Source organism: Quercus robur, chromosome 10 (genome assembly GCF_932294415.1).
Source record: "Quercus robur chromosome 10, dhQueRobu3.1, whole genome shotgun sequence".
NCBI classification, from domain to species: Eukaryota; Viridiplantae; Streptophyta; class Magnoliopsida; order Fagales; family Fagaceae; genus Quercus; species Quercus robur.
Window position 1 is genome coordinate 39,305,440 of NC_065543.1, and position 24,281 is coordinate 39,329,720.

Sequence of the window (24,281 nt, forward strand, 5' to 3'; positions counted from 1 at the left end):
AAATATATGTCAATTCACTCAAGCAATTTCTTAATAATACAATCTTAACAATTTACATTTCCTTTCTTTGTAATGACATAGTATGATTAACTCTAATCACCAAAATATTATTAATGAGTATTTATAAATGAGTTATAAAAATATTTTATTTTTTTGGGCAAAATATTTCAAAATGAGCAAGACAGTGGCTAGTTAATCTTGATATGTTCAACATTTTACAAGCAGGTATTCTTTATCTACATTGTTGACTCAGGTTATGCTCTACCCCAAGAGTAAGGGACCAATACACTAGAATTTCTTTGTAAAGAATATTATGCTTTCAAAAAAGCAGCTTCTCCAAATTGCTAAGTTGCAGCATGCACGAGTGTGATTTTGCCCAGAGGGCAGAAAAATTTTCAGAAACTTTTAGTATTCTAGATATACAAAATGGTATTTACATTTCCTCTACTGAAGTGTCTCCGATATGTACAGTCATCTTCTCTACTAAATCATCTGCAATATGCTTTCCTGATACTTGTGGCCAGTTTGCCAGTCCTACAATCCTTGCCCTTCTTCTGCACGCGGCTTTTTCTTCATACCAGCTGTCACAGATAAATATAATTTAGCAATCCAGGCAACCAAATGATATAAGAAAGTCAGTCTTGCTATATGTTATCTAAACATTAAACATGAAAAGGAGCTATAACTTTAACACCAAAAATCAAGTAGTTATACTAATATTTACCATAAATCAACCAAAAGCGTAAATGCCAAGATTCAAAATGAGAGCCAGTTACTGATGCTGTTTATAAAATGCTACAACAGAATATTTCTTAGTAGAATTTAGTCTTCTTTCAACATGTGAATACATCCTCTCACAAAAGTAGATGCATGTTTCAACTTAAATTACACGAGTTAGAACTTCAGCTACGCACCTGCTTTCACAATAACTTAAAACTAAAAAAGCTGACTATGGAGAAAAAATGGACAGAAAAAAGAATGGTCCATTCTTTCATTCACACAAATATAATTATATATGCCACCCTTAAAGATTCTGTTCTGCATGCAGTATTTTCATCTTTTTCATTAAGTGGATTCTCAAAAAAAAAATTCTTTTTCATTAAGTGATGAGTAGTTTTCCTCAGTTTACTTCTAGTTTTCTGTTCTTAAAAATTCCGATTTTGTTTTCAAGTACAGTAGCCACAGTTAGTTAGAAGTCACGTTACTGTATAACCTGCAAACATCTATTTTCAATTTTGAGGAAAAAATAAAAGGGGGGAGATAGAAGTTTGCATTTTGAAATTCTTGAATAATGCCAGACTTTTAAACCTTACAAGACTATTGGAGAAGACATCTGACAACTCATGTAAAATTTCAATAGATAATTGTCCAAAAAAAGAATAGAAAACATGAAACCATCACTTTTACAGCAAATAGAGCCCATTTATGCTACCCACAGCATTCAGAAGAGGTGCATGGTTTCCTCCTAAACAATGTTCTTTCTTGCAGACTATTCTTAAGAGATGGCATAGACATTAAAAATTTACCCCTTGTTTCAAAAGCTTAACTTGATTAAAAAAAAAAGGGTGAGCAATTACTTAACCATTATTTTCCATTGCTCCCACTCACAAGTCCACACTCCCCCTTAACAAGTGGGCTCCATACATGGATTTTTTTTTTTTTTTTGATAATTAATAAGTGTATTGATATCAAAAAGGGGGAACACCCTTAATTTTTTAATAAAATGTAAAATAGAGACTAGATTCAAACTTAGGAGACTACTTATCCCAAACAGAATATTTGATAGGAAAGTATGAATTTAATCACTTGACCAATATTTTCTAACAATAATGGGGGTTTTGTAGGTTTTCTACCAAGAAGAATGATTTTGAGCATGCTTGGAATATCATGAAATATATAACCAATACATTTTATTTCAATCCACTAACAAATAGTCAATAAAGGAAAGATAGAGCGATTAATGATAATTAAGGAAGAATGATTTGATTTATGTCAAAAGAACGAAGAGAGGTGGAGGAAAACCGAAATAAATAGTAATACAAGTAGTAAAAAATGACATATTAATTAAAGAGGTCAAAGGGAGTATGATTTTGAATTTAGTTAGAATGGAGGAAAAGAACACATGTGAATGACCCCAATTAGTTTGTTAAGGATCCATAGTCAATTTCATACTTTTGGACTAAGGCCTCATCGATATTGTAAAAGGTCTAAACAATCAAAAAGAAACTAATTATTTCAATATTTAATCAGCAGGCCTTGTGAGAATAGGGAAACTTAATTTATTATTCTTTCTATCCCTAACAATATTAAAATATAAGGTGAAGTTATGTTAGAGGCCCTAAACAATATTGATAGTGTTGAAGAGAGAAAGAGAGAAAGAGAACATACAATCTTCGACATCCTTAAGCTGGTAATAGTGTGGGGCTATTTCCACCAACCACTCCGGCTTTAGTTCCGTTACCTGTAATTCAAATTCTCATTTTTTGTTAAGATAGTAAATATTCCAAATTAGCAGAGACTGAAGAGCCAACTAAAATCAAATGCTTCGAGGGCGAATGACAAATACCTGTCTCATATATTCCTTGGTTGTGAGTACCAATTCATGGTATATAACCCATCTTGGAAGGATCTGAAGGTGAAAAAGATAGAAAATAATGTCATTCACAAGTCATTTCTCTTAGGATATCAGTTATTAAATAATTACTACTGTAACAGTCCAGCCAAGTGGGAATAAGTTTTATTTTTGAGTATACTAAAGAAGAGAATGTTAAGGTATTCTAGATGGAACATCAGACCGAAAAATATAAAATAGAACATTATCAACCAAGGTGGCATAATCAATCCTCATTCATACTAGCCCTATTAAAAAATCTCCTTTACTAAGATTTAATCGCGGCTTTTCATGTTAAGGAACACCTCGCTCCATAGGGAAGAGGGAAAAGTGTGCCAGCACATATTTTATTTAAAACATAGAAAGCCTGAGACATTAGTTTATATAAATTTGGAAGCCCAAACACCCAGTTTGAAAAATGAAAACCAGGAGCAAGATAGTTCAACTGGCTCATTATAAGGCAGTAGACAAAAAAAAAAAAAATTATTAGTGTATAAAAAATGCACCTACACATCTAACACAAAGCACCAATCCCACTGAGAAGCATCAAAATCTTTGTGTGAATGTTATTACCAATTTTCCTTAGTTTAATCTTTTTCATTTTACTTTTTCTGATAAGTATCATATTTTTAAAATTTTTCATTCAAAATAATTATTTTAAAATCAGAAACAGGCCAAACTGGAACTACTCCAACTTCAAGTCCAACAACAAGCCTTTTTTTTAAAAAAAAGTAAGATAAAATTTATTAATCAAGGCTACTTCATGCAAGGAGCATGAACTAACAAAAATATATACAAAAAAACAAACTATGTACAAAAAAGAAGAGAATCTAAGAACAGCGGTATGGAATCACTACACGTGAATCCCCAAGCTCAAGATTAATTTGTTACTGCTTTGCAAATTCATCTATTCAAGACTTATTGTGAAGTCTAATCAAAGTGATAGACTGTGGTTTTAAAGATTTAGTTATATGTTTTATAGGGTGGAAACAGTTTTTTATTAGGGTTTTTATTTAACAAATTATTATCAATTTTTTAATCAGAAGCAATACCATTATTTCTCCAAATCCTGTGACTTAAGGGTATTTTGGTTGAATCTATAACTTTCTAGGAGATCCTAAGTATCTTAGGTTTTATTTTCTTAGAGTCTAAGTTAGTCCTTTTATTAGTTATTACTACTTTATTAGCTTTTTTTCACCAGTCTAACGCCGGACTTGTTGGTCCAAGTGGTAGCTCCCCATGCACCAAGTTCAGGGGGTCCAAGGGGCTGCATTTTAGTATAGTAATGTCAAACCATTTTATAAAATAAAATAAGTCCACTAGTCAAACTAGCAATCCTAATACTAATAATACAAGAATGAGTCCTTATAAATAAATAAATATTATATATATATATATATATTTATCCTTGATGTACTAAACAAATAGATGGTGTTGAATAATAAGAATTGAGAATTCAGTTGTGAAAGGCACGTGTTGTACCTGTGTCAGACACAAGACACACCTAGGACACTGTTGCACCCATGTCCCAACTGTCCTTTTATTTATTATTATTTTTAATTTAGGATCAGAGGAGCAACACTTATCTTTTATTTCTTTTTAGTTTTAATCTTGAAGACTTATCTAGTTATCTTTTATTTTCTCTTTTAGACATCATATGTAAGTCATGAATTCATTTTATTATCCTTTATTGTTCTTAAATTGATATATTTAATATTATATGAAAAAATAGATGCTTAACAACATTTAGAAATAAACATAAAAATATATTAAGTTCGTGCTTCATAGGTCCTAGTATCTTTCTTCTTTTTTCCTTTCTTCCCTCCATTATCTCTCTCCTTCTCGTGGTACTATTCTTGAATACTCTTTACACAGTCACAAAACACTATAATTCTCTCTTTTTTCCCTTTCCTTTACAACCCCAAATTAAACCCTTCAGCTTTCCTATCAACACCCTAAATCCACCACATCCACATGGGTGGATGTGACCACACGTAGACAAATTTCATAATTTATCCTACAAATGAACTGAGGTCTATACATCCTAGAAACCATTTAATGAATCAACATGCTTCAAACTATGTATCACTTGGTTAAACTAGACAATAAGAAGAATACACATCTAATAGCATTATATGTGTAACTCCACCTATCCCTTTGATTGAATAGATTGTGCTTTAATCGTAAGCTCCACAACCCAACATCATTTTTTTTTATAGGTCTCCACAACCCAACATCATCAATGATTAATAAAAGCATGAATTACTTACTTGTGCCAGCCCTGAGCTCGGATGTATGTGAACAGTCTGTGGATGTTTAACTGTCCGATAAGACCCATTCTTTTGTAGCCTTGCAGAATGTGGGAAAAAGCCTAAAAGGAACCATTTAGAATTAATTTCAGCAATGAACACACACACAGATAATATATATATATATATAAAAGGAATCATTCTGACTTCCTCGTCATTGCAAGCAAAGTAATTACCTGATGTTATAGCTTTTTTTATAGGTTCTGAATCACTGGCATTTGAGGTTAATTCAATTTCAACCCTTTCCAAGAGCCCCTCAAGTTGATCACGTATGTCCCTTGCACGTTTCATACTCCTAACCTGTAAACATTGAAATTACAAAAAACATTAAGAACACTTATGATTACAAACAACTAGCACAACAATTAACCCTTTAAGCCAGTATAAGAATGTCTAAATTGCTGTACAGTCAACATAACCAATAAAGCTAATGCTAAGGAAGTTTACAATCTTCATTGAACTCATTAATTTAAAGACAAAATAAAGAATAAAGAGTTTATTTATAAATTTATGGACTTAAAAATAAAAATTTTAGTTTGGGGGGGGGTGAAGCACTTCTATTGTTACACCATTGCCACTTAGCTGTGTCAAATCCCTATTTTAGTTGTAAACAAGAATTATACATACAATATAGTACATATTAATTCTGACTGAACTAAGCTCCAGAAGAAGATTTTTTAGCTATTAGCAGTTTCTAAAACCAATTCATCTCAAGGCCTTCGCACCTAGTGACATGAATGCAATCAACACTGTTAAATTACTGATTGTCCCAAAAACTTAAGCTATTAGGAGATGGCAGATTTAATCATTTAACCACATAATTCTAACGAATACATAGGCTTCTATTAAAACATTGGCACAATTAAGGTTGTTACAACCAAGAGCAGTTGTGCCCAAACCATACCTGTATATAATTTTCATAGCACCATTGTGTTGAGTAATTTGTCTCCTTCCAAGAATCGTAGACCTGAATGAGAAACAACAAATGAGGTCAATACCAATTCTCAAACACGGCTATTCATTGCAATGCTCATAAATCATTAAGTATAATAAAACACTACAGCCACATCACTATTCTTTTGGTTATTACTGAAAATGCAGCCAGAACACCCTATTGTACATTAGTACAAAGGACATTACTATCCAGCCACACTTGGAAATCCAGTTACATCATAAAATTTTAAAGATCTCAACTAAAAGAAACTTAAACCATTCAAATTTATTGAGCATGTCAGTCAGTGAACATTTAGAACTGGAAAATGTGTATCCACAAAATAACACAAAAAAAATAAAAGGACCATTATTAACCGAACCTTTAGCAATGCGATGTGGTCCCCTACATTTCCAGTGTGAAAATTCATTCGCGCATTGTCAGCATGGACTTGTTTGTCCTTTGGACGATAAAATATCGAATTTCCAATAGAAAGCATAGCAGCAATGGAAATCATTTCATCTGAGCATTTGTAATTGTCAGAAGCAACTATTGCTTTGGATAGCATAGGATCAAGAGGGAACTCTGCCATCCGTCTGCCCACTTTAGTTAACTCACCCAGTTTGTTCAATGCACTCAGAGCAAAGAGTAGTTCTAGGGCTTTTAATAATGCTTCAGATGGAGGTGGGTCCATAAAATCAAAATTTATCAAGTCGTGGATCCCGAGGCTCTTAAGACTAAGGACAACATTTGCAAGGTTAGTCCTTTGTATTTCTGGTATGGTATTATCTTCCATATCATTGTAATAGTTGTAGGCAGTATATAACCGGAAGCATTTTCCAGGACCTGTTCTTCCCGCTCGACCTGCCCTCTGGTTAGCTGACGCTTTGGAGACTGGAGCAATTAGCAATGACTCCATTCCAGTCCTTGGATTATAAGATTTCATTTTACAAAAGCCTGGGTCAATTACGTACTTGATCCCATCAATAGTCAAGGAGGTTTCAGCTATATTTGTAGCAAGAACAACCTTCCGTGCTCCTTCGGGAGTGGCTTCAAATATTTTTGCTTGGAGCTCAGTCGGTAGGTTTGCATATATTGGACATATAATCAGCTCAGCAATCTTTGTCCCTAGGCCCCTTATCCTGTGCTTTATAATTTCTTCTGCTGTTTCAATCTCTTCTTGACCAGTGAAGAAAACCAAAATATCTCCCAGTTCTTGTGTCACATGAATTTGAAGAACAGTAACTATAGCTGCATCCAAATAATCAGCTTCTGGAGCTTTTGTGTAGTGTATTTCAACAGGATAGCGCCTCCCTGGAAATTTAAAGATTGGAGCTGAATCAAAATAATCACTAAATTTCTCCGCATCAAGCGTTGCACTTGAGATTAGCAACTTAAGATCGGGGCGAAATCGAGCAATATCCTGTTACACAAGAGCACCAGTAGTCAGATAGTAAACAAATGATTAAAAATAATATTAAATGCCAAATAGAGTCCTGAAGCCAAAGGTAGTTGACAATTCCAAAGAAAAGAATGTGCTCCCTGTACATCTAACTGGGACGAGTAAGCTGTCTGATTGGTTCCATATTAAGCATTCTTCAATTCTAATACCTTTCAGATGGCAATACTGAAAATATACATGCCAAAGGCATTTCATGAATCACTTGAAATATTTTCCATTATTTCCAGGAAAACAAACAACTGAAACTTCAATACACCTTGCCAATATTATACTGCAAGACTCACCAAAACATTGGCAGACTGATCTACACACCCAATTACAGGATTGCCACTTGTGATTGGAAAAATGACCCAACAGTCCAATAAATGAACTTCAATTAAAAAAATAAAAACCATAAAACATTAACCGCTTTAAATTAAAGGTTTTACACTCACCTTCACTAATCCAAATAGAATATCAGTTGAGAGAGTTCTTTCATGGGCCTCATCCACCATCACCACACTGAAAATTTTGCAAACATCATGAGATTTTTACTTCATAAGGCTCCTTTACGGCCATAAATAAATCTAAGGACTGAGTCCATATTATTATCTTAATTTATAAGATAAATAGGTTCAAAGTCAAGTAAACAGCCCCAAATTCGACCACTTAAATTATGTACGTTCTATAATAACTATAAAAATGTCTGAATTGATCTTTATCCTTTATTTAATTAATAATTAAGAGTAATAGCTTTGAGTCTTTAATAAAATACTGCTTGTAGAAATATCAATAGGCAAATCAGCAAAACCAATATAACTAAATCATAAGACTCTGTTGGGTTAGGAGGATAGAAAAGATTTGTGTTTTGCACCATATGTGTTTGGAGAGAATTACTTATATTCCCTTAATATATAAAGGTAAAAACATGAAAAAGTGGAGGGGTAATTTAGTACTTTCTTCTCAATTCCATTTCCCCTCTCATTTTCTTCCATTTGGATGGGGAAAAAAAATGGTGGGCCTGTATGGCAAATTTCAAACACCCATTTTATTTCCTATCCCTTTTCACCCCAACCAAACACACAACAAAATAGCTCACCTGTAGCTTTCCAGATCTGGTTCACCAAGAAACTCTCGCAACAACATCCCATCTGTCATATATTTCAGAACAGTCTTTTCTGAAGTGCAATCTTCAAAACGGATAGAATAACCAACCTGCATATGACATACACCATTACTGTTGGCCTTCAACAGAGGAAAATTAAAGAAATCATATTATGGTAACCACAATGTTTATTGCATCATTTTGACACAAACAATAAGGAGAGAACATTTCAAGAAAAATCATAAAATGGGGATAATAGTAATGTTGCAATCCCAATTAGGTTGATTTATTGATACAAAAGATGAAGCAAAATTCAAGACAAAAATTTCAATCCCTCCATATCTGGCTGTTCTTTTTTTTTTTTCAGCACATATACATCTATAACATCAGATCACATATTTGAATCAAAGCGTGCGTACAGGTACAACATACATCATTCATGAAAAGGCATACAATCCAACACAAAAATATACATTATTTTTCACAAGGCTTAATTAGTACTAAGAACTTAACAACAGTGGGCTATCTAAAAACAAACCAGAATACAGAAATTAAGATGGCGTACCTCATGCCCAAGTTTGACACCCATTTCTTGAGAAACTCGAGCAGCAACGCTCATAGCAGCAACCCGTCGTGGCTGTGTACATCCAATCTGTAAAGAAAGGCCAAAATCATGATTAAAACCTAGGCTGAATTTTAAATATTTTCAATTAACCAACCTACTCCATCCATCACCAAGACCTCTGCTTAATTTTAGTTTGCAAAGGCAACTAGGGACGATACAATTTACATCAGAATGTGGAAAATGGTAACACACTTTATTTGAAGGGGGAGGATCTGTCAGAATGTGTGTAACATAAACTCAGTAACATCATCTCAAATTTTTCTCTGAATTTTTCACAAGGGAATCAACAAAAGGTAAAAGCAATTGTATTGAGGAAATCACCAGAAGATTTCCACTAAATCTCATTCAAAAAAAAAAAACCCACCATAACTTATAACCAAAAACCTGATACCTTTCCACGCTTTGTGTATCCAACTTCGTGAAGATATTGGGGTATTTGCGTAGTCTTTCCAGAACCAGTTTCACCAACAATAACAAGAATCTATCAAAAAAATAAAAGGTAATCATAAAGAAGTTTACACCTTAAAAGACATGCATTTGGATATGTGTGCATCTATGCAGACATATACATGACATTTCTCAAATTGATAATACAAAACATAATCATAAATATAAAATACTTTATTAGGTGAAAAGTGTGAAGAAATTCAAAACCTGATGATCCTCAATTGCTTGAAGCAATTGATCTCGATATGGATAAATAGGTAAAGATTTTCTATCCTCCTGAATGAGCAAAAAGAAAAATGATAATCAAAATTTTTTTTATTTATTAACTTCCCTCAATTTTTTGAAATTTCCAAAATATGTGTTGTTTCACTTGAAAATATGTTATTCAGTCTCTTCAAACTTTTCTCATTTTTTAGGGCAATTCTGCCTTTCTAACTTCTGCCATAGCAATAATTTTTTAGTGTCATTCCATGTTTATTTAAACAACTAGATAAAATTATTATTCCACAATTTTCTGAAAATTTCCTCAAACATCTTATTTTTTAATGTAATATATAATTCGAACTATTTAAACATCTTTTTTTTTTAAGATATCTTTTGCCCAATCATGCCACATGCTTAAAACAGAAGAATTTGATCCTAATAATTTATGGGAAAAGTATTTCAAACCCCCCACAAAAGCGATTTTGACTACAAACTGACCTGAAGCTTTTCCAAAGCTGATTTTGCCATAGACTTCTCAAGCAACTCGGTGGCCTCCTCATTATCAATCTGCAAGTGAAGAAAGTGACAAGCAGATAGAAATTTAGCACAAAATTAGGGAGGAACTGCCACAGAAGCAGATAGAAATTTAGCACAAAACAGAAGAATTTGATCCATATTATCCATTGCTTATTTACAGTTGCTTATTTACAGTAGCTTATTTGCATAGCGTGAGACAGAGCTAAAAGCTAGCTTATTTCCAAAAAGCTGAAAGTTAGATTATTTGAAATAAAGCTGAAACAGTACATAAAATAAGTAAAAAGCCAGCATATAATCCAATTTCAAATGCATGCAAAGTTAAAATACATACATTTTCGCCACCCATAACTGATGCTTTGATAAAATCAATCTGATCCTCAAACACAAACCTGTATATGGAAAGAAACAACAGATGCTAGTCATAACCATGCTCACATAAAACAAAGGAAACTATGACAACAACCTAGTGTAATCATTATATATCACAAAAGAAAAAAAGAAAATGTCAGTGAACATCCTAAAAGCATGTAAACAAGATTCACCAAAATGATGCAATAGAGTAGAAATTGAATAAACATACTGATAGTCATCAGATATTTGCTTTTTATTTTTTGAACCATATTTCATCGTTGCCTTTCCTGCAAAGGTAATGATTTCAGAATTAGAATACTGATCACAGAGGAGAATTTTGATTAGATGATGAACAAAAAGAATGCTAATCTTCAACTCACCAATTTGATGCTCCTCCCAGGCCTCTTGTTCGGCAAATGGATTCATTTTATCCGCAGCACCTTGGTCTCTATAAGGCACAATAAGTAAAAAAAAAAAAAAAAAAAAAAAAAAGCTTAACAAGACTGAACAAGATGCATTTCCAGAAAATAAATTCATAACCATGCTGTGGTGGATGGAGCTCCTAAATGAAATGTGGCTATTGTAGTGTGTGTGTGTGTGTGTAAGAGAGAGAGAGAGAGAGAGAGAGAGAGAAATGCAATGATTGTAAACATCTCGGCATCCTTTCTTTCCAGTGTAACCTGACCTGTAACGTTGCATAGCCACAGCAAATCTCTTTTCCTGATTGACACCCCCTTCCTCATCATAGGCTTCTGGCATCCTGTACTGCACTTCCAAATAATGTAAGGGAGTACAGCACATAATTAGTTAATAAGAACAAGAAACAAATATAGGCAGAAGATAGGACAGAATTCATTCACTCGTTATCTTAAGTTTTTTGAAGTTTATTTGAAGCAAGAGGATAATTTCTTAATAGAAAGGTCTTCAAGCATGTCACCTAGCCAAAATCAAGTATGTGCGCAATGGCAATATGATATTCATTATTTAAAGTTTGATATTCCAACACTGCATAGATGTATACTTGTGACCTACATTTGAGGAAAAATATATCTGATTTATTTTAATGTAATCGTCTTTTGCATACTGTCAACTCTATATTTCAACTTGTGTGTTGGATTTTGTATTAATCTATTCTAAAAACTAAAATATAGACACATAAAACATTTTCATAGAAATAATAATGGATCATATCCCCTGGCAATTTCTGCCGTCCTACTGTGGTGCATATATGTTTGATGTTGAGGTTGAACACCAATATCATTTGCTTAATGCATGGTGATTGTAACTAAACTCAAGAACAAACCAATCTGACCTTCTGCAAGCGTAAAGATACATGCCATATACTTGCATTAGTATGTGTAAGTATTCAGATGTGCAGACAAACAAATATGCATAAATACATATAAATATTTTTTTGAAAGTTAAATACATATAATATAGGCAATCTGTGTGTCAGTATGTGACAGAGAGAGCCTTTTTTTTTCTTTTCTTTTTTTTGATAATTGCAGAGAGAAACTCTTCAAAAAATTAAAACATTTGGGGGGATATTTCTAAAACTAAGAGTTTTTAAAATTGAATGGAAGTTTTAAATTTAATGTAGCTCCCATCCAGATCTGAGATACTGAGCATGGAAAATATTATTTAGTATTTTTTTTTTTTTTAAATAGGTAAAAATGCAACTAACTGAATTTTCCTTTTTCCATCTAGAAAGTACATTAAGGAACAGAAAGCAACTCTAATAAGCATTGAAAATTATTTGACTACAAGTCAGTGGACTGCCCAACCATAATCAGACTTAAGAATGAAAAGGAACAGGAGGAATGGAAATACTGTATTTGATGGTTCAAACAATTCTGCAATCCACTCAATTGTGTACATATCATCATCTAGGTTCCTAATTTGTTCAATGATCACCTTTGAAAAATATTTGCCATCTTTAACTGATTGAGAGGCAGAAAATTCATTTTATGGTTTCACATTTCTTATCTTTCTACTTTTTTTCCCAGCAATACTACTTATAAATAAATAAATAAGTTAAAATTACAAAATTTTTTTTTTTTTTTCTTCAGAAAAGGCAATAAAGTTTTCATCTAAACCGGTTTGCAGAAATCTCATCCAACCCACTACATTGCAACATAGATGATCATCAGCTTAATTCTATAGCTTGGCAATAACAACCAATTCCTCAAATATTAATGTTATGCAACATTTGTAAAATTGTCATGCGCTACCAGGGACTATGCAAAGTAATTACAAACACAATTAACATTACCATAAAAATTTAACCAGAACAATGAATGAATAAATGGATCTGACAACAATGCTTTGATGAAATGGTTGGTTACCTAGATTGGAGAAAATTCAGAGAGATTTTCTATGGGGTAGTATGGGTGAAGAATTTATTTCATTTGGTTAACTGGAATATTTGTTGCAATCCAGTCTGCGATGGGGGTTTAGGATTTAATAAGCTGTTAATCTTTAATCAAGCTTTGTAGGGTAGTGCTTGTGGAGTCATGTGCGTGAAGAAATGGCACTTTGGAGACAGTTCATTGAGTTAAAGTACAGATCCAGCAGTGAGTTCTGGTGCTCAGGGGTGGCTAGGGGAGCATATGGATTGCGTTTGTGAAAGTAAATTAGAAGTGGTTGGGATATATATATATATATATATATATATATCTCAGTAAGAAAAGAAGCTTTATTCAATCAAAAAAGAAGAAGAAAGGCCGAGGCCAAAGTAAACAGGGAGTATACTAAGGACACTCCAAAGGAAAAAGAAAAACAAGAATACATCAAAGAAAAAGAATAAAACAAAACAACCCCAAGATTCAGGAAAGAGCCAAACTGTCCAAAAAGGTCAGAAAGTCTAAACCTGAACTGACATTAGAGCAAAACACCTTCGGCCACTCAAACAGAGTACCCAAAATTTGAGATTTCAGTTGAACATTTGAACATTTTGATCCTTCAAAAACTCTCATATTCTTTCCATCCAAATGGTCCATAAAAGACAAGCCAGAATAGCTCCCCACGTAGTAGATTAAGTTTTTTTACCACACATTCCAGACCAAATAATGAGCAAGTCTGGCACCTTCTTTGGCATCACCCAAGTAAAGACCCAAAAGAGAGAAAATAAAAACCCATAATTCACGTGCAACGCCACAATGCAAAAATAAATCATCAATATCCTCCCCATCAGATCTACACATAACATAACAATCCAAAATTATCAAACCCCTCTTCTGCAGGTTGTCAGTCATTAAGATCTTCCCTTTCACAGTGGACCAGACAGAAACCAACCTGAGGAGGAACTCTCACACGCCACACTGTCCTCAAAGAAAAAAAAAAAAAAAAAGCATCTCCCACCTCTCCTCAAAAGCTGATAAAAAGAACTTACTGAAAATCCTCAAGACTAAGAAGCATTCCAGATTAGTATATCCTCCTGAGGAAAATTAATCTTTACAGAATATAACTCCATTAGGAATAAGTCCATGCCCTCTAGCTTCCAATCATGAAGAGGCTGAATGAATGTGATTCCAATGGATACAAGCATTGGAACCATCCAAATATTCGGCTACAAAAGCCTCTTTATTTTTTGCAATTTCAAAAAGGTCCAGGAATCTGTCCAAAAAGGACTCATTACTCCACCAGATATCCAACCAAAAATGAATCTTATGACCTGTTCCCACTTCAAAAGAGATGTTATTCAGAAGATCAGGCCAACCCTTGCTTATATACTCCACAAACTAACACCATAGGGCCCTACCACCAAATCAGTACACCAGCCACCCCTAGAAATACCATATTTTATCCCTATAACTTGCCTCCAGAAAGCATCAGTTTCCACCCCAAACCGCCACAACCATTTTTTCTGATATATTCAAACACTTCATTTGTTTTGATGTAGGCAATGGCTCTAAAATTAGATTCTGGCACAATCTGTGGCAAGGAGAGACTTCCCTCAAGGAAAGGTATCCTACATTGTTTCTTATGGCACAAGATAGTGAAGCTATGATGGTTAATTATATAGAGTATAAGGGTGACCAGTTGCATAGGAATCCTTTGTTTCTTCGTGCAGTGCAGGACTTAGAAGTAGATGATGTGGCCCAGTTATCAGAGCTCTACAACAAAAAATTTAGACATGGGGAGGATGATACATTAGTGTGGACCCCTTCACCTCAAAAGGCTTTTCAAGTGAAGAGCTACTACAACACATTGCTAGGGGGTGCAGACTTTCCTTGGAAGAGTACTTTGAAAATCTGTATCCCTCCAGAGGTTGCTTTCATTTCACAGGGTGTGTTGAGGAGGACTTTAACAGCAGATAATTTCAAGAGATGCAGTATCATTGTTATGGAGTGGTGCTTTATGTGTAAACAGAACAAGAGATGCAGTATCATTGGAAGGTTATTAGAGTTCATGGACTCATTGTACACTAACTATTGCCACGTGTTCTGTTTTGTCCTTCTTTTGTATCCTTTATGTGCCTTCTTCTATACACAGCTTGTGTAATGGGAATGCACTATTTTTGGTTAGAATGAATTTATTTACTAATCGAAAAAAGAAACTGTTGATTACCTCATTTGTATCGTCATCCTCCTCTGACCGCTTCTTCACAATCTCATATATTTCCTTCTTGTACCTAAACAAACATAAAATCCATGCATTTTGTCATCAATCAAAATTCCAGAAATTTGAGAAAAAGGGGCAGGGGGAGGAGAGAGGCATGTTTGGAGCCCATGACAGGGATTCTGACCTTTGAACTATTAATTACGGATACAAAATGAATAAGTTCAAAAACATATCTCACATGAGTACTCAACCAAAGGTTGACTATAGTTGATTGTCACAGACTTGGTTCAAAAATGCACCATGTGTATAAAGAACAACACAGAGAATGTTTTAAGTCATTCTATCATCTTTCTGCTGCATGCCACCAGGGTGGCCATTCTAAAGCTTTTTTTTTTTTTTTAGTATAAGAAACAGATGCCAACAATTTTGAAATTTTATTTGATACTAGTACTATACTCAAGCAATGTGTCATGAGCTCAAGTCTCTGGCAATCGGTCTCTTCAAAAATTTAAGAATGCCTACTAGCTACCTCTCCCAAACTAAGTAGAAACATTAGCCACTAGGTAAGCCAGCCCTCTGCTAGTTATAAGCAATGTAAGCTAAAGAAATGTTTTAATAATATGATAAACTACCATTTGTCCAAAAAGCTTATACTATTTGGAAACTATTAACAATGGTTGATTTAATCATTTAACCATTATTCTAACACTCCCCCTCACATGTCAGACTAAACTCCCCCTTAATAAGTGGGGCCTAACATGTAGGATTTTTAACTTACTAAATAGAAGGTAGAGTGGAATTAGGACCACCTGCTCTGATACTATAATAAACTACCACTTATCTCAAAAACTTAAAGTTATTAGAAAATTGTGAATTTAACCATTTAACCATTATTTTAACAAATACTATTGAAATTGAACAATAAAAAAAATAGTAAAAATGAAAGAACAAAAATTAATTTCAGTTATGTGGCAAAGAAAAGGTGTAAGATGGAGTTCCCAAGAGACATCATCACACATGCAAACACAATATGCAAGACCTAATAAAGGACTTCTTCATTAGTCTAGGAAAAAAGTCTTAAGTGTGTAAAATAAATGGACAAATGGACAAAAGAACTGTCCACATTGCAAAAGGAGAGGGAATCCACTAGGACAACCACAGATTTTTGTTCTTTTTCCAAAATGACAAAAGATTTGGGGGGTGGGGAAGAAATTCGGCATCTGCATATCAAATTATTGTGAAATAAAACTTTGAAACACTAAACAAAATTAACGAAGTTCCCAAGTACCAAGTGTGATTTTTTCTACTTCTTTTTTAATCATGCAAGGAATTTTTTTTTTTTTTGATAAATAACGAAAAATTTTATTAGAAAAAAGCAAACCTAGTACACTGGCAGTACTATGAAAGAAGTACAAACAATTCAAAAAAGAATGATCAAACAAGTGCAAGAGAGAAAAACAATGGGGAGAGACAGAAGTAGCACTCCAATCCAACAAAGTACGGAAAAAGGCTTTAATCATGCATAGTAATATAACATCATATCATAAAGGTTCAACATCCAGCACATATATACTCTTTGAAAAATTATGTATACCAACCAATCTCATAGAACATAATATTAGTTTGACATACTATTTAAAAGATAGATAATTTAATGCAAAGTGAGTACTCATAGACTCATAATATGGAGAAGGAAAACGAATAATATAAGAATACACAAGCAGTAAGAGACAAATTACCTTAACTCACGATATTCTGCTTCAGTAAGCTTCACACCATCAAATAGATATTGCTCATCTTCTATATCATCTCTGAGGTGAAGCCAAATAAACAAAATTATTAAGAAAGAGCACCTACCACTATTTCCATTATTCTTTTTTTCAGGTCGAAAGTCATCAAAAAGCAGAAGCTGCAGCGTGCAGCTGAACTAAGGTAAGAGCAAAATGTACATCCATCATACCTTAATTCCTCTAGTTTCTTTTGCTCCCTTTTCTTTAAGTACTCTTGTCTTGAAACTTTTCTGAAACAAGGCAAGAAAGAGATGATTAGTATCAATATTAATCCACCACATAAAATTGGAACACCAAATGGTGCAACAGATAGAATATACATAAAATCCTTCACTTCACTTGATTCTTTCGCATTTTTGGAATTTTTAGATCTTTGTATTTCTCAAACCTAATTTTTTAGTTTCTCTGGAATAGTTCCAGTGTGCTAGGGCTTCACCATTTTTTCTTTATCAATAAAGCCTTTACTTATAAAATAATTAAGGTAATATGAGAATGATTATTAATTTTTTTTGCAGAATCTTCATCCAATCTGGCAAACACAAATGACAAATAGCAAGACTTCAGAACAGCACGGGGAGTCAAGACATCAACATCATTTGTGGAAGGAGCTCATGGCAATCAGATGTAGGAAAAATGGTTGAGGGGAGGGGGTTGGACATTGAATTCAGTGGGAGATACACATGGAGTGGGAGTTGGGAAGGGTATTAAAGCCAGTTGGACTCTTTTTCATGTTTTATTAAATTTCAGGTTAGTAATTGTGGAAGCATCAGATTTTGGAATGATGTCTGCTGTGCTGATGAACCTCTAAAGGTGTTACTTCTAGAGCTATTTACGCTAGCTGTGAATAAATCTGCTACAGTGAATGAGTATATATAAGTAATAGATGCTGCCAATTAACACTTTTTTTTACTGACTCTACTTGGTCAGGATAAATATTGGAAAATATGATTAAAAATGTTGGAAGTTGTATGGAAATGAGCCTATTACGAGGCTCTGAGAGGGGTTATTAGTTTAGATTCCCCTTGAAAGGCTAAGTGGAGTTGAAAGCACCGACAAAGGTTGCATTTTTTGTTTGGAAAGCAACTATGGGGAAATTTTCTACAAATGATTTTCATATAAAGGGAAGAAGGGGGGTGTGATTGGTGTTGCTATTATTGTATATAAAAATGAAATGAAAAATCTACGGATCTTTGCTACTTCATTGCTTAAGTCCTATGGTGTTAGAAATAGGCATGGATGTAGTCCTTGGAGAAGCATAAGGACAAGTGAATAGATCTGTACTTCTGAAGGCTGACTTATGAGATTGGGGATGGTAGAAGAGTGAGGCTTTGGCATTAAAAATAGTGTAGGAATTATGCAATAAAGGAGTTATATTGATTAGTTACATGGACTCTATTGCAGCAAATAAGAATGTTTCGAGCACTCTTGCCCAAGACCTTTGAATAAAGGTGGAATTTCTCATGGAATACTAGATTTGAACAAGCTTTCAATGATTATGAAAGAGGGAGTTGATTCTACGTTAACATCTTAATCGATTGAAATGAAGGCTAAGCAGTGAAGGAAATTGATTAACTCCTTTTACGAGGCCCTACAAATAAGAGATTCTAGTGGTATGAGGTATATGGTGTACAATGATACCGAGGAAAGTGGCTTTCTTTGTACTACAGATCAGTAGCCCATAAAACTGGGGTTGTTTATTTTTACTGTTTTTTTTTTTATAAGTGTTGTTTATTTTTACTGTATTTGGGATTCATTGGATGATGCCTAAGAAGTCACAAAATCTATTTGAGATTTTCTTCATTCTCTCTCTTTTTGCTTGTAACTCTATGATTCATGTATTTCTTTAGGGAAACTTTGCGTACACATCCTATGCACATGAGGCTTCTCCTCTATTTCAATAAATTTTTATTAATTGTAAAAAAAAAAAAAAAAAAAAAAAAAATGATAAGTAACATAAAATATTATTAAAAATCATAGCCAACCCAAGTAGATTGGGAATGTACTATAGGGGCAAAAATCGGGAGCTTATAAAAATTTAGTTAAGGACTTCTGTCTTTGCGGTTTTTGGTGTAAGATGTGTTATGCCCAAATCAGTGTCTGCTTTGCTCAAATATGACAAAGGAACCTACTTCGTTAAAAAATAGTTCTTAGTCTGCTAAGCACACTTGTTTGTGCTTCTACACATCAACACAGTGCTTTTTATATTAGTAACTCTCAATAATTTTCATCTAGGTGTTTCGTAGACAGCTAAAAATTTATGAAAATACATTCTTGAGATCATATTTGTCATGTTCAAGCTCATTTAATACTGTTAAATGATAAACTTGATACAATAGAATGTGATAAAGAAGGCTTTTTTTTTTTTAATTTGATAATAACGTGTCTGTGCTTCCTAGATTTGAACCTGGTCTCCATTGGAAACACCAGGAGGTGCTAGTTGAACTACAAGGCTCTTGGTGTAATAAAGGAGATTTCAGTAGGCTGTCAAGCACTGTCTTTCGTATTAGTCAGCAAGTCGCAAACTGCATAACTAAATTATCTCAACAAGCCTATTTCTTCTCAAAATGTGTCTCTTACTTTTGTTATCATCAAAAAAACTCAAGCAAGACTCTATCCAGCTTTATAAGGTTGACTAAATGACTCCTTTGTCCCATTCTGTGCTAGCTAGAGGATTAACTTTAAAGAATCCTTTAGTCACATTAAGTACACATCATGCTCTTAATAATTTTTTTAATAAAAAGAAAGATGTTTTCATTTCAAACAAAGATGTAATATCATGTTAATAAAAATGAATAAATGAAAACACAACCAAGGGTATATATATATATAATGACCAACCTTAAAGTTCCGATGCCATCTTGCTCCAAAGCATTAGACCTCCTTATTGCCTCTTCTGTTGTGCAATAAAATACATAGCTGAACCACATTTACATCTAAATGTATATACATCTACAATATGTATTTGTATGAGCAACTATGCATTTATTTGTGGGATGTAATGAGTGTTGATGTATTTAAGCAGGACTCTAGAATACCATACCTTCCTCCCTTCGTGTTAACTTTGACTCTGTTAGCTGTTAAAAAATCAACAACCAAAAAGAAGAAATAAATAAATAAAAGAGGCAGAATATAAGTAACATGAAAGTTAACAAATAAAGCATGTTGTAAAAGATCATCTGTTTGTGCATATATGTATCTTGTATGTACAAAAATGACATTTAATACTAATCATTCACACATATAGGAAGACACAGCAGAGTCTATCGTGCTATATCAAGGCAAAAGTATTAAATTTTGTTTAGTGTAAATAAATCTACATAGATGTAGGGACAATGAATCCAAGCCTGTATATACAACTATATATGTTACATGGACGTGCCAAATTAATTTGCATCTGCTGGCAGGCTCAGATATGTGGCCACTCTTTAGCTGCCTCTTTATGCATAGAGGTATCAATCAATTATGTAAGGATCTATAGGGAACATCAACCATGATACTTTGAAATAACAAGACATAGCCCAACAAGTTACAAATATATCTTTTAACAACAGCTTAAAGTAACAGATCAAAATAACAATTTTGAAATAAATAAATGTGTACCTTCCGTGTCCCTATTGCATCCCGTTCCCTTATATTTTGCTCTAATTGCTCCCTCTCTCTTTGGTCACGCAGTCTTTCTTCTTCTGACTGCATAACAGTTGAAACACAAACCATATATTAAATTTGGGAAAGGGGAAAAAAGAACTAAATAATGAAAATAAAAATAATGTTTTTCCCTAATAGAATTGATGTTTCAGGAAACACAAGTTACAAATTTTAACAAGGCAAACAATAGTATAATCAATGAAACCATGTAGGTATTCAAAAAAACAAATTTTAGATAGGATACTGTTTAAATGTCCTCACCCAGCATTGCCAAGTTGGATGTGGTTATATAATATAACAAGTAAACGAACCAGCCAATGAGAATACCAGCTAAATGCCTTAAAAGTATTAAACTGAATCAATGGATGAAGTCAATTATTTAAGGTTGGTCGTGCATTATAACTCAGCCATCTTTTTCAATGAGCCAATGAAATATAGCTCGAATGACATTTCCTCCTCACATATTAATGGGATGGAGGGTTAGGACAAGGGTTCAAGACCTACTATGGGCATGTGTAACTTACCAAACAAAGAAGAATTCTTTTTTTCAGTGAACATTGTGGTGTAACAGAGAGAGAGCATCTTAGAAAAATAAAACAACTTGGCTTAAGAATAGTAAGATACCTCTGAACCATCATCTTCATCTTCGGATGTTTGTCTTTTAACCTGTCCTTTTCCTTCCCCCCATGCAATTACCTGTGGCATTGCATTAAGGCAAACAAAAGTGATTTGCCATTAGAACAAGTATTGCCCATTAGCTTATGGGGAAAAAAAAAAATATATATATATATATATATATATAAATTAGATTATAAACACAATGCCTCATCGTCTTCATCATCTTGACTTTCAATCTTCTTCCTGAAACGTTTTCTATTTGTATCTGCTTTTCTGGTTTCAGGAGCAGCTGCAATGGAAGATCGATGCTCAGCATCATCCCCAACAACATTATCTTCTTCTTCATCATCTGCATCCAAAAGTGCATAAGTCTTCTGTTTTCTTGCCAACATCGCAGCTTCCCTCTCTTGTTTCTGATAAAGCTGTTTTTTTTTTATAGGTAGATAAGATATCAATAGAAAAGACTACTTCATGGGAAAAAAAATGATAAAGCTGTTACAGACACCACTTAAAGTGAAAGAAGGCAGGAAATTTTTAATTTGTTTATGTGAAGAATAAGAAATTAAAATGGCAAAGGTCAACTGCAGATGCTCATTGAAGATGGAAGTATATGCATTGACAAAATATCCAGTAAAAAACTCACGTTTACACCAGATGATTTACGGGGTACTCTAGTGAAGATTTCTTCAGCAAATGCACGGGTGTCACTTGATAAAGACAATCCACATTCCACTAGATTATTCACCACATCAGCAGGTGATGTCGCTTTCTTTGCTACAAAAAATGCAACATCTCCATTAAACAAAGTGCTAACCATAATCACAAAGTGAAATATGTTAAGTACACCATATCATGCTTTACCTAGTCCAATAATATATTGAACTAATGTGGGCTGAGAATATCCCAGTATCAACATCAACTTATCAGATACCCATGTCTTCAAATTCCCATCGCTCGCCATTTTCCCTGGCATCAAATAACGTAACCAAAACAACCAAATCAAACCAGTGGTTCCACCTTTTAATATTGGGTATAAATAACGTAGGCGACAAACTATTGAAATTAAATGTGGCCAAATATAGTAGTGCCAATGGAAATTTTTTATTTTTTAGCATTTTAATTAGGGGAAGGAGCTTTCCGGATTTGAACCCTAGATATTTCTATTGGAATTTCCATTTGACCTAGAGGTCATTGGCTAGTGCTGATCAAAGTACAGACGATCAAATGAACCAAAAGATTAATAATTCCTCCTAGGGTCATCTGGTTGCTGAAACTTTCAATTATAAAAGAACAATAAAAAAGAATAAGTTGTTGATTTTCTATGGACTTGAGAAGAAGAAAAACTCCACTTATTCAGCTGAATCATCACAATAATCAATGTAAATTTCACATCACTTTCAGAACCCAGAGCATAAAATAAAAAAGGGCAAAATATTCAATAACCAGTTCGTGGATTTTTTTTTCTTGGTTCCAGTTAACAGGTGCCCTTAGGGAATTTGTTAATGGATCATTTTAGGAAAGTTTTAATACCACTTTTATGGGAAATATAAAAATCTGTCAAAAAATTAAGTTACCTTTTTCTTTTCCCATAAAAAAATTCTGAAATATTTCCTAAACCAATGCCCTCAGGGCATCCATTAACTTTTCCCTTTTTCTTTGCCATATCCTCAGTTTTCTCAGCAAACAAACAGTAAATTTACTTTCAACATGTCACAATAACACTCTCTGACTTAGTTTAAGCTATATTTCCATTGTTCATTACTAAAAAAAAAACTTTTTTTTGTGCAATACATTCAGTTCCCCAATTTAATTCAAACAGTGTTAATATTTTCCAAAGGAAAATTGAATTCAATGAAACCATGTGTTTATATTAACTATAACTAAGTTTGCCTCATTCATAAATAAACATATACCCAGGTATTAGAATTAGAAAAAATGAGTTTCTGAGCAACCAAACAAGAAATTACTGGGTTCTTATATTCCAAGCAACCAAACACAGAAGATAGAATTGAAGTTCAATTTCAAAAGCAAAACAATAAAATTTAAGGAAAATAATCAGAGAGAGAGAGAGAGATTATTACTAGGGTTTGTTCGGCGAGGAAGAGAGAGAGTTTGGGTTCTGAGAAAGGTTGGCTACGGCGCTGTGCCTCGCACGTGGGAGGTTTTCAAGCGTGTGACGCAAATAAAGTGTGAATGCGAGACAGACCACCGGAGGAGACAGAGAGCCGAAGATTGTGAGTTTCTGAGAGAGACAGCGCTTTGGGAAGGAGGGTTTTAGTTTTACCGTTTCTGTGATTTCGGAACCGACCTTTTTTCAAATAAAAAATCCCTTGTTTTTTTTAATTTTTTTTTTTAATGGGTTTTAAAGAATTTTTTTACCCTACTCCAAATTTTTTTTAGGCGTAAATATACTTTTTATCACTACATTTTTGGCCAGTTTTCGATTTCATTTCTAAACTGATTTTACTCCTAAGTTAGTCCATGATTTTTTAAAATCGTTTTTAAAATAGTCCCTACCGTCAACCCAGTTACGGAAAATACTGAAGTGGTAAACGAATTTCACTGTTTACTGACATGGCTAATAAAATAATATTAAAAAATACCACGTCACCATCCATGTCAATGTTTTAATGAAAAGTCAGCATTTTAATTAATAAAAAAATTAAAATAATTTTTAAAAAATTAAATTGAAAAAATTCAAAATCAAAAACAAAAAAAGAAAAAACTTTTTCAGATCCTCTCTTTCTCTGTGTTTGTGTTTGTATCTTTCTTCTTTTCGTTTCCTTTTTTTTTTCAGATCCTTTCTTTCTGTCTCTTGGTGCGTATTTGTGTTTGTATCTTTCTTTGTTCAAACTTTCAATCCCTCTCTCTTTCTTAATCTTTGACATTTTCTCTCTCTCTCTAAACCCGACTCTCTAATCTCTGGGTTTTTCTAGTTTTCCGTGGGGTGGTCGGTAATGGAGGTGGAGATCGGTGTGGTTGGGGTGGTCATGGTGGAGATCAATGGTTAGGGTGGAGATCAGTAATCCATGGGTCTTGGATTATGAGTTTGGTTGGAGATGGAGATGGCTGGGTTTGGTTGGAGAAGCTGGGTTTCAGTGGGG

At 33.7% G+C, this 24,281-nt stretch overlaps 1 protein-coding gene across 1 annotated transcript; it reads right to left on the bottom strand.

Moving 5' to 3' along the window:
- Window positions 1-165: 165 nt before the first annotated feature.
- On the bottom strand, window positions 166-23,492 carry LOC126701408 (pre-mRNA-splicing factor ATP-dependent RNA helicase DEAH1-like). Its single transcript, XM_050399489.1, has 28 exons — window positions 23,259-23,492; window positions 22,039-22,143; window positions 21,821-21,951; window positions 21,384-21,599; window positions 21,184-21,255; window positions 20,515-20,601; window positions 19,955-19,988; window positions 19,753-19,807; window positions 17,085-17,144; window positions 16,864-16,935; window positions 15,131-15,194; window positions 11,247-11,326; window positions 10,942-11,009; window positions 10,791-10,848; window positions 10,542-10,599; window positions 10,172-10,240; window positions 9,677-9,745; window positions 9,414-9,503; window positions 8,963-9,049; window positions 8,392-8,507; window positions 7,748-7,814; window positions 6,234-7,274; window positions 5,825-5,887; window positions 5,097-5,220; window positions 4,882-4,982; window positions 2,567-2,629; window positions 2,389-2,461; window positions 166-581 (listed from the first exon to the last, which is right to left on the bottom strand). The coding sequence occupies exons 2-28, from the start codon at window positions 22,136-22,138 to the stop codon at window positions 535-537; spliced, it is 3,165 nt and encodes a 1,054-aa protein (XP_050255446.1). The 5' UTR covers window positions 22,139-22,143; window positions 23,259-23,492; the 3' UTR covers window positions 166-534.
- Window positions 23,493-24,281: the final 789 nt, after the last annotated feature.

Coding starts and splice junctions, on each gene's coding strand:
- LOC126701408 (XM_050399489.1), bottom strand. CDS start 22,138: ATGGCGAGCGATGGGAATTTGAAGACATGGGTATCTGATAAGTTGATG. Junction 20,602..21,183: donor ATGAAGATGATGGTTCAGAG/GTATCTTACTAT, acceptor ACTGTTATGCAG/TCAGAAGAAGAAAGACTGCG. Junction 7,815..8,391: donor CCAGATCTGGAAAGCTACAG/GTGAGCTATTTT, acceptor CAAAATTTTCAG/TGTGGTGATGGTGGATGAGG.